At 32.5% G+C, this 12063-nt stretch overlaps 1 protein-coding gene across 1 annotated transcript in view; it reads right to left on the bottom strand.

Moving 5' to 3' along the window:
• LOC113394925 (lutropin-choriogonadotropic hormone receptor-like) overlaps nt 1-12063 on the bottom strand; it is a 46535-nt gene that overhangs the window by 3159 nt on the left and 31313 nt on the right. The window contains exons 2-10 of the mRNA XM_064216720.1: nt 10870-10984; nt 8400-8474; nt 7528-7596; nt 6631-6726; nt 5731-5796; nt 4311-4379; nt 4130-4204; nt 3289-3406; nt 1173-1289 (exon numbers count right to left, since the gene is read on the bottom strand). Coding sequence (XP_064072790.1) covers nt 1173-1289; nt 3289-3406; nt 4130-4204; nt 4311-4379; nt 5731-5796; nt 6631-6726; nt 7528-7596; nt 8400-8474; nt 10870-10984 — 800 coding nt within the window. The remainder of the gene's footprint in view (nt 1-1172; nt 1290-3288; nt 3407-4129; nt 4205-4310; nt 4380-5730; nt 5797-6630; nt 6727-7527; nt 7597-8399; nt 8475-10869; nt 10985-12063) is intronic.

Raw genomic sequence — 12063 nt, 5'->3', positions numbered from 1 at the left:
TTAGTCATAATGGGGAATATCTATGTTAGAATAGGTTTTTAATACATTGCAAAGCGGTTTGCAGCCGTCGCGGCGCGCAACGGTATGTATACTTTTCGTCATATTTTTTAATTTTTTTTTGTATGCGCCAAATTGCGAAGCCTGTTTCAATTATTGTTATATTTAATGACACATTTTGGAAAATTATTACCAAATTTTTGCCTTAGCAAATGCCGAGCAGCCTTGCGAAATTTTTATATATTTTTGTATACTTTTCATTATTTTCTACGACAAAAGAAATTTCTTCGTCTCAACAGAATTTACTGTTGAATGTTTCCAAAAGAATATCCGTAATTTAAATGCAAAAATGGAAAATTAATAAATGCAAAGTGCAGCGCAGATCATTAAATGCACTTAAATGGCGCATGCGCAAAAATTAGGATTTAAAAAAAGAACCAAACGTTTTTCTAACTTCCATTTCAAGTTTCTCTATTATTATTCAGTAACAATATTTCGATATTAATAATTATATATCCAAGTTAAATAAATGTTTATCCGATTTCGTATAAGAAGTATTTAAAAAAAAATAGTACCTATTGATTTTCAATTTAATTGTACTATAATTGTATAACGATTTTTTCCATTACTAAGTCAATAAATAACATTTGCTAGTCTACAACATATTAACGTGACGTATAATTCATTAAATTTTCGTATATATTTCTTTGTAATATCTTCAAACAATGTAACTCTATATAAAAAATTGTCAATAAGTGTCTTAACCATGTCTGCCCCATGTTTGCAAGTTTCATGCATATGTTGCATTAATAAATACTTTCCTTTCGAAGAAATCATTCCCAATGTAATATTACTGCTTTGCAGTATGTCAATCAGAAGAATAATTTCATTAGAACTTATCTAATAAGTTTTACATATCTTTTCGTGTCTTTAAAGATAAATTAATAAAAAAAATCGAAAATCAATACCTGCGCCGTGAAAAGTTCACGTTGCGCATGTCCGAAAGAATCTAGGGAAAGGTTATTTAAGGACAATGTATGTCGCAATTCGTTCCCTATCCTCTATTATTTCTTATTAAACCATTCTACTTTTCTATTGGAATACTTACTAAGTTTATATACGCTCCTTTCGAATACCTGCGAAAAAAGATTTAAAAAAAAATCGAAAATCAATACCTGCGCCATGATCGCTAGCTGCGTTTCGTACAGCGCATGTCTGGCGGGGTTGTGTCTCTCGGGGAAGGCAAAAGCGCAGCAATGGAAGTGATGCGTCAGAAACGCCTTCTCCAAGTGCTTGAAACATACGTGCATATTGTAAAAAAAAAACAAATGTGCATTGTGCAGTACATTAATTCCAATTGAAACAATCATTGCATAATAATATAACGTCATAGTAATGATATCCGTGTAGGAGCTGCAGTAAATTTCGAATTGTTAAAAATGTGAAGGTAGGTCATGTATAAATATTGAAGTTTGATTCAATAACAAAGATATGATTTGTCAAACATAATTTTATGCAATACTAGTGGTACAAACGCAAGCAAATTGAATTAATAATAATTTATTTGTTTATATATTTTAAAGTACATATTACATATATAATAAATGCTTCTTAAACATTCCTTTTGTCATACTTGAGTTACGTTTACTTTTTATATTACGATATATATATATATATATATATATATATATTTATTACAACAAATTAAATATTTATTGCGATTTAATATGATACAGGTACGAAGAAAGACAAGAGAAGAAATAATGACGGGAGAAGATAGGTCAAGTTCAAGTTCATCGAGCACCGTACTCTGCTCCTGATTGTTGCTGAAGGTGAGTATACCTATCCCTATTTATATATTAGCGAGCGAGGGTGCAAACGCCGGGCTGGGGTGGTGCCCGGACGGACCTGCGCAGTATGCTATCAATCGATATTGCAACTATTATTATTATAGCTGTGTCTACTTTTATAACTGACATCAATTATTTTATATTCATTTATTCCGCGTTTTTATATAATTAGGTAGCTAAATCAGCCCCGGATATTACGATGTGTATACGGAATGATATTATTTTTTGGGAAAATATTCCAATAGTGTCATTTTTTAGATAACGAGGAACGAGCTTAATATTTTTAAATGGAAAACTTAAGTAATTGAATAAAATTAAAAAAAAAAAATCATATAATAATAAATAAATATTGGACAACATCACATAGATTACTATGATCTCAATGTAAGTGGCTAAAGCACTTGTGTTATGGAAAATCAGACGTAACGACGGTACCACAAACACCCAGACCCAAGACAACATAGAAAATTAAAGAACTTTTTCTACATCGACTCGGCCGGGAATCGAACCCGGGACCTCGGAGTGGCGTACCCATGAAAACCGGTGTACACGCTACTCGACCACGGAGGTCGTCAAAATAAATATGTTTATTTCTTGTATTGTCACGTTTGAGCGCGGTCTTGTAGGAAAAATTACGTATTCGAATGACGATGGGAACTAAGATGTTATGTACTTTGTGCCTGTAATATATATGTATATACTCACTCACACTATAAATAGTTATAAAAATTATAACTTATTTGGTCAAAAAACAATCGCTTTTAATGGGTACCTTCTAATCTAGACGAGTTCGCACCATGACCCCTTGTACAGGGTTGCTGTGTGGGTTATTATACTGATAATTGAGGCTTTTTGATACTAAATCATCAAACTATTGATAGTACGAGTTATTTCAAGCACATTTAGGTTTGTAAAAGATGAGCGGTGATCACTGAGCACAGTCACTGCTAGTTTCTTTAAGGAATGATATCAGCTACTAATTCAAATAAAGCGTTTAAAATCTGGCGTTCGTCAACGATTCTTGAATCCGAGACCTATGTTTGTGTTTTTTTTATGATTCCGGTAGGCGGACGAGCAAATGGGCCACCTGATGGTAAGTGGTCACCACCGCCAATAGACAATGGCGTTGTAAGAAATATTAATCATTCCTTACATCACCAATACGCCACCAACCTTGGGAACTAAGATGTTACGTCCCTTGTGCCTGTAGTTACACTGGCTCACTCACCCTTCAAACCGGAACACAACAATACTGAGTACTGCTATTTGACGGTAGAATATCTGATGAGTGGGTGGTACCTACCCAGACGGGCTTGCACAAAGCCCTACCACCAAGTAAAAGTGTTTGTTTGCATGTGTGTGTACATTTTGTGTTATGGATCATCATGGCTAATATTAATACATATCAGGAAACTTATCAGCAAGAGGCATGAACACTTACTTGAAATTCATATATTGATGGAATGTATTTCAGAGACGGTGTCTTTTCTATTCTGAGAATTTGTAATTTTTCTAGACCTTTCGTAGGAAGCGACGTGATGGCTGTGTTGCTTAAATCCCTAAAATATTAAAGGCAATTATTTTTTCGTATAACCACATGAATTTTAACAAAATAGAGTTATGTTCAGGGCCGGATTATACCATATTAGTCAGTGTATGTGTAACTGCTTAGGGCTCCGCATGGACTAGGGATCCCAAGGCAAGCTAAAAATTGGGGATATAGAAACAGCTAAATATTTCTCTTATTTGAATACGACGATGGCGTATCTTCGTAAAATAGAAAAAAAATTACTTTCGGAAGCTGGAAAAGGATAAAGGGCCCCGCGAAGTGCATAGACGTGTTAGGCCCGACAGAGTTAACCGGCCCTGGTTACTTTAGCTCCAAGTCCGAACTTTAGTAAATAAATATAATTGTACGACGCATTGCTTATATTAAAAAAACAAAAACATTTTAAAGAGGAACAGTGAAGAGGTACAAAACGAAAGAAAAGATTAAAAATTCGTTATTAATAAAAAATATAACGCTCTCGATTGAAATGATAGTTTATTGTTAAACGGTTTTAAATAATCTTACATAAATAGATGAAACAAAATAACGGCGAAGCAGTAAATACATTTTTAAACTGAAATATGTAAGTTTATAGTTGTTTATAAAATATAATTTATTCATTTTGAATAACAACAAAACATGAATTCCTCATCTCTGAACTTCGAACATGCATAACTATATTCATTATTTAACTATATTATTTATTTATAATTACGAGCATTTTTAAACTTACAGTTGTCGTAATAGTAGATTTCCAGCAAATGCCAAATCATCCAATTTCTTTAACTTAGTATTCCCTTTGAAACTCCTTAAAAAAATAACAATCAATGAATGAGTTTAGGTACATATAAATATATTGATTACAACTTAAACGAGAAGCAAGAAGCAGTTGACATGTATTAAAATATACTCACAATTTTGATATTTGTGAATTTTTAAACGCATGAGCTGGAACTTCCTCTATCAAGTTGTAATTTAATGAACTGAAATAAGATAAACATCTTTGTCTGATAACATACTAAGCATACATTATATGAAAATACATTTATTAATAAATATGTGTCATATAGGCAAGCTAAAATAACACACAGAATTAAAAGTAATATAAAGATTACATTACAACTATTTAAAAAAAAAAGATTAGTTAACGTAATATACAGCCATGTACATCTCGGTTTTAAGCATTTATGACAGATTGCAGCAATTTTAACTTATACATATAACATAATCAGCCTGTAAATTTCCCACTGCTGGGCTAAGGCCTCCTCTCCCGTTGAGGAGAAGGTATGGAGCATATTCCACCACGCTGCTCCAATGCGGGTTGGTGGAATACACATGTGGCAGAATTTCGTTGAAATTAGACACATGCAGGTTTCCTCACGATGTTTTTCTTCACCGCCGAGCACGAGATGAATTATAAACAAATTAAGCACATGTAAATTCAGTGGTGCCTGCCTCGGTTTGAACCCGAAATCATCGGTTAAGATGCACGCGTTCTAACCACTGGGCCATCTCAATTTTAACTTGCCTATATATAATGTTATGAGCATGGTTACAATATCCAATATGGAGGTGAGTTTTGACATTAAGAGCACTTATTCAAATTTCCGCTTCCCAGTTTCTGATGTTTTTATGCTTGTGTGCGTGTAACTGCGTATGTATGTATTGGCACAACTAGTATAATCACGCATCGTGTCCATATTACCTACATTCTGTAATCCATATATTTTTTATATAGGTTTTATTTTCGATTGTATAGAAAATTAAATGACATACGAAATTTTGCCGTCAAAACTTGTAGTCCTACTGATTATAAATAGCAACTAAATTATGAGTTCATAAATGAATACAATAAATTAAAGACACTAAGACTTTTTTTTTTTTATTAATTTAAGTTAGCTGGAAAGTTAAAGTACCTAATTAATGCGTGGAACCTGGTTCTGAACAAACAATAATACAAAATAACTAATAAGCTTTGAGAACCTCTTTTTTTAAGTATATTAAAGTGTAATTAATGTTTATTTAGGATTTTTTCTATTAAAAAGAGATTAAACTTTTGTTCAGTATTTTTTGTTTAAATATAGACAAATACTTGACTCACCATCCCTTTAAAGTCTCGTGAAAACGGCTAATCCGGCATAAGCACTCTTAATTTGACATTACAGCTAATGGTAAAGTTGCTTAACATAAATTCTTTTCTTAAGTCATTAAATTTGTTCACACTCAAAAGCAAATAATATTACGAAAAGGAAATAAAATAAACAGGAAAATATAAATAGGAAATATTAAAAACGAAAAGAAAATAGCATAAGTGGTATATACCTATTGACTTACACTTGGTCAGCCCGGACTCGCAGCGCGTGGCTCGGGATTCGTTTTATATGATTGCCTTCGAGGTCTCTGTGCACATGCATTAAACCTCACATTATTTAATAGAAATAAATAAAATTGAAGTGACCGCATGTGATTTCAAAATATATTTTTTGAACTAAATATGAAAGTTATTTGCAATACCAAACCAACACAATTATTGTTCTTATATAACTAACTATTCCAAGGTATCGTTTCGTATTTATTACATTATATTGGTTTTGTCTATTATAACAACTTAAAGTTTGCATACATATTTAAATACCAATATTTTTAGTATAATCGTATACATCGTTTATTTCTCCAAATTATCGATAGTCTCTGGTATAGGATAAAAAGTTTTTGCTTGCTGTTGTCCTTGTATCGTACAAACTGATGCGGGGCCAGAATGAGAAGAATACCAATCGGAAATACCTAATTCGTTCTATGCCATTGGAGACTAGCCAACTGAGCGGACATATGGTGGTCGACTGTACGCACAAACACGTAAGTCAAAAGTCAAATTCGACACTAACGGAAACTGTTCAATCGTGAGACAAACACGAGAATGTACACACTTTGAACTTCTAAACTCCGAGCTATTATTAAAATTGTATCAACTGCAAGACCCTAATAACTTACTGGCGTAACCCGGGCTTTGAATCCAGGACCTCGGAATTTTGCAGTAGTAAATGATTTACTGCTCGTTGGTGTTGGTTCGTATTTAATGTACATCTATTTCTATGATATCTCCAGTGATTAGGATTAATTTACTTAAATTAGATGCTGCGTGTGTCATTTAATAAAATAACATAACTAAATAAAATATTATTATTACTATAACAGAAATATTGATAACGATATAATTAAATAATAAAAACTTACATTGCTTGCAAGTATGGCAGGGATGTGTTCGCGCTGTTTTTGTCATGAACGTGGCTCAAGTTTGGCACCTCGACCAGACCTGATGTCGTTACGATACTAGAAAAAATATATTATTGGAAAGAGAAAAAAGCATATCGTCCAAATGACAAAAATTCAAACGGAAATCTTAATCTAAATAAATATTTATATTGTAGGGATCGTTAGTTTATAAGATTAATCTAACTTTATAGTAAATGGTGACATAAATAAATAACATCAATCACCTAATTAATAAAATTTTAAAATGACAGCCTGAAATACACCGCTCACCCACCGGGGGTGAATCGAAATGTAATTTTGTACAGGAATGAAACATCAATCCTCATCAAATCCCAATCAAAATGTATCTCCTAAGGGAAAATTTGTAAGGAAGTTCGTTCTTTTTCGATTGACAAAAATGAAAATCGGTATTTTGGTATCAGTTTCTAAGTAAAAGTAATTTGTTACAGCGTTTTTGATACTGAATTAACCAAGAGGGTGAAATTGGGGATGAAAGTTTGTATGGAAGTTCGTCATTTTTATGTTAGAATAATGGAAATTGGTGTTTTGGCTTCTTCAATGGGATATCCAATCGGTTATACGGCTGGTACCTACTTAATATGTTATAGAAATATAAATAAAAATATTTCGTGTATGTTTTCTTATCGTTTATATTTGATACAAATAAAACTTGTACATTCACAATTATAAATAAACATATTTTCTTGTGAACGAAATGACAATAAAAGGTAATATTAATTATTTCCCAATATAGTATATAGTTATAATGTATTATCTCATAATCTAACAATTTACAAGTTTTAATAAGAAAAACATTGCGCAATATTGATAACAGTTATATACAAAATACATACGTACAATGTGCGCAGTTCAGGCAGCGCTGGTAGCGGTGGGATTCTATGTAGCAAAGGTGCTTGTGTTATAAATCTGAAAAAAAAAAAAAAACGAAAACCATTTTTTTATTTCATAGAACCAATAAGATCATTATCAAATTAATCAAATTTAAGAAAACAAAATGATGTTAAAATTATCTTTATATTAAAACGTCGATCACAGATAACCCTGGTAAATGCCACATACCGTTTTGTTCCTTACAAAAAACCCACGAATCAAAACATTTCCGCGCAATTTTAAATAGATGCGGCTAAATCGGAACACATAATTTCGTCAATTAGACAAACGAAATGAAAGTTGCTTGTAAAACTGTATTTGAAATTTGTACTGTGACAAAATTTGTTATCATAGATTTTAAATAGACATGGTATGGTATCTGTTATGTAATATCCAGACCATATTTAGACCACAATTCGAAATAGAAACAAATAATGTTTATAATATTTTTTGCAACCATTTTTTAACCGACTTCAAAAAGGCGGAGGTTATCAATTCGTCTGTATTTTTTTAAATTCTATTGTTGGTAGGGCTGGAAATGTACCATCCACTCATCGGATACGTTTGAGGCGCATTTTTGTGATCTAAGTAAAATTTCTTACAGCGCCAATAGCTATGGGCGGTGGTAGCCACTTACCATCTTAATAATAATACTATGTATAAATAATAAACCTCTCACAACTTAATAAGAATGAAATATTCAATCGTCTTTAGTAGTATTTTCTAAATAAGCTTTTTAAAATTGACCATTTGTAAAATATCCCCTTATAAGCATTTCATCGTAACGAGATAAACCAATGAACTTCACATTCACTACCGTACGCTTCAAACATACTTACAAAGATTTGAGATTAGGCATTTTGGTCAGATCTTCAACTGCAACGTGCTCTAAATTAGGCGCGTCCATCACTGATCTGTTGACATGATTAGTTAGTTACTAATTGTTACTGAGACAATTGTTTTAATTGTACGAAACTTGTCTTCTTTTTAACACATATTAACGTAACCTGTGTTTGCAAAGATGTAAGTTTGGAACAGCTTCTGAGAAATTATACATTCAATGTGTATAAGTCAAGGTTATACTACCTAAGTAAGTTGGTAAGTACAATAGCAGAAGTTGCACTACTTATATCTAGAATAATGACGTAATTCTATATGTACATATAATTAAATATCGCGCACACAATTGTAACTTCATTTTGATAGCCAATCACAAAACAGCTTTGCTTTGCTTCGAAACGAAGTACTTAAAGGTGTTGCGACCTTTTTGAATATTCCAATTTAGCGTGGAAGTCTCCGAGTACAACAGTTACAGTCATCATTTTACAACATTACATGCACCGGTTATTTCGTGCATTGGTCTGTAGCCGAGATGGCTCAGTGGTTAGAACGCGTGCATCTTAACCGATGATTTCGGGTAAAAACTCACGCAGGCACCACTGAATTTTCATGTCCTTAATTTGTGTTTATAATTCATCTCGTACTCGGCGGTGAAGGAAAACATGGTGAGGAAACATGCATGTGTCTAATTTCAACGAAATTCTGCCACGTGTGTACTCCGCCAACTCGCATTGGAGCAGCGTGGTGGAATATGCTCCAACCTTCTCCTCAAAAAAGGGAGAGAAGGCCTTTAGCCCAGCAGTGGGAAATTTACAGGCTGCTAATGCTAAAAAAATGCTAATGGTCTGTAACTTATTTCGTTGGCCCAAAAAATACAGCATCAGGTCGATTCAAATGAAATAGCTTTAAAATGGACAAGATATTATAAGGAATATATAGTTTTGAAGTGGAAAAAGTATAATTTCTGTGCCTGTGATATCATGAAAAAGCTTCGTAGAATAAGAGTGCATCTATGTTGGCAGGTGGTTAGTATCATTGATAATGATAATCGTCGCCATAAACGGTCAGAAGGACGTCACACTCATACTTACTGTGGGTTATGTGCCTGATATCTTCTTAGGTGGCATTTTGTGGAGAAATAAGTGTAGTTGCAGATAAAGAAACGTATATAATATAAATATAAATATTGGACAACATCACATACATTACTCTGATCCCAATGTAAGTACCTAAAGCACTTGTGTTATGGAAAATCAGAAGTAACGACGGTACCACATACACCCAGACCCAAGACAATATAGAAAACTAATGAACTTTTTCTACATCGACTCGGCGGGGAATCGAACCCGGGACCTCGGAGTGGCGTACCCATGAAAACCGGTGTACACACTACTCGACCACGGAGGTTAAATACTAATTTAAAATGAGTTAAAAAAAGACTATTTAAATTTAAAAAATACATATATATATTTATCCATACTTTTGTAATATTATAAATGCATAGTATCTCTGCCTGTCTCTTTGTTTCGTTTTCACCGCTAAACCAGTGAACCGTATTTAATTAATTTGGTATGAAAAAAGCAACTAAAGGAAGGACGTATACCATAGAAGGATTTATACCTAAAAAATACGATCGCCGCCGTTAAACAATTTTTTTTTTTATTCAAAGACTTTTTAATAATTTTTAATTTCTAAGTCTATATAGAGTCGGTACGTTAATAGTGCAAATATGGCCGAGTTCTAACAACTGATAAACAGAACAAATAGTAGAATTATTTGTTTTATTCTAAGTGAACTGTTTGCGAGCCGTTACCGAGAATTCCTGTAGGACTAATTGAAGGTTAAATTGGCTATTCTTAAATACAATCGTGTCGTGTCATCATTGAGGCAATAATCTATGTAGGTAGGTATTATTAAAATATGTGATAAAATCAAAAAAATAAACATCAAAATATACTTTATTCAAGTAGGCTTTTACAAGCACTTTTGAATCGTCATTTAACAAACTATTTAAATTAAAGCTACCATCGGTTCGGAATGTAGATTCTACCGAGAAGAACCGGCAAGAAACTCAGTAGTTCATCTCTTTTTTTTTTTTAGTTACTCTTTTTCAACATCTACTAACTAGATATGTGAGAAAATCAATTCATTTGAAAATTCAGTAACTAGTTTTGAGTAGTTATCATGCAACAATTACCCCAAATAATATTTTTATCATTATGCATAATTAAAATCGAACAAGCCATGCCTGGATGAGCCACGATGGTTAAGTAGTTAGAAGACGTGAATCTTAATCGATGATTCCGATTCAAACCTATCACTACTGTAATTGTATTTGCTGTATTTATAAGCTTATTGTTTATTTTTTATTTGGCTTAGGGATAACCTCTAATATTGACCACATGAACACATTTCTGCCATTGATGAAAATCTTGTCGCCATATTTATTGATTTAAATATTGCACTTACAAATGTTCAACTTGCTGAAGATCGAAGCCGGCGGCTCGTATGACCCTCGCCGTGAGACGGGTTATGTTGGAACGAAGGAGCACGACTGACTCTCTCTGTCCAGCAATTAATTTTACTGAAATAAAAAAAAAAGAATTATTAAAAGGCTGTCTGCTTTTTATGTTGAGAAGAAAGTAGGTAGTATCAGTTGTTATCGTATAATATTTGCTGACTAACAGTAACTAAAAAAAATAATTTCTACCTTTCGCATATATATATTTAATAAAACATTTGACTAACTCTTTGGTCTAGTAGATAGTAGAGCTGCAGATAGAGAGATCTTTGAGTCAACCGCTAATTGAGGCCCATAAAAATATGTTAAATATATAATATAGTGTTTTTTATCAAGACATTTTCAGTAGCACCTCAAAGTGTCAAAATGTTTACAGTCAATTTTTTTGTTCATAAATCTGTTACTTCTGCCCTTTAACACTTCGTGTCGTGACGAAATTCCGTCCACATTTTTTGCGCACATTTTCGAGCAGTTGGCTGTGCTCTGTCGAATATAGTTAGCAAAATCGAAATCAGTCAGAAAATCATCATGTATTAAACATGATGTTTAATAAAAGTCTATGCATATTTTTTATAAAACAAACGCACAAACTAGCATAGTTTATAGAAACGCATGCAACTCGAATCATCGAATAGTGTCTTCATTTAATAATTACAGAATACGTTTTTAAATTAATAAAATAACAGGTTTCCACAGGAACGAATAACGTATATACGAAATAAACGACTCTATTAGACATCAAAGAAAATTTACTCAATAACTGGGTTGTTTCAAGCTCGAAATGTATTCATTTCCTTTCGACACGTATTAAACTAAGATATAGGAATCTAAAACAATAAACATGTTTGTAATTACGTTCTAAATGAAACATTTTAACAGACATATTGAGGAAACGAAGTTTTCAAATAGACTTTTATGTATGATTCAGAATTAGTGAGATAATCGTTATATGTCTTATATTAGATCTTGATAATCGGGATATATTTTATAGAGCAATGATAGTTTGTCTGGTTGTATCTGTTTCAATATTATGTAGTTCTTATTAAATTCGACATACTTTATGTGTAGTAAGGGCTAGCGCTTTTATTTAAAAATGGTTTTAACTAGTCAGGCTATAGTTTAATCGACAGTAAAAAATGGTT

This window comes from Vanessa tameamea, chromosome 13 (genome assembly GCF_037043105.1).
Source record: "Vanessa tameamea isolate UH-Manoa-2023 chromosome 13, ilVanTame1 primary haplotype, whole genome shotgun sequence".
NCBI classification, from domain to species: domain Eukaryota; kingdom Metazoa; phylum Arthropoda; class Insecta; order Lepidoptera; family Nymphalidae; genus Vanessa; species Vanessa tameamea.
Note: the sequence above shows the minus strand (reverse complement) of the source record. Positions and strands in the feature narration are given on the sequence as shown.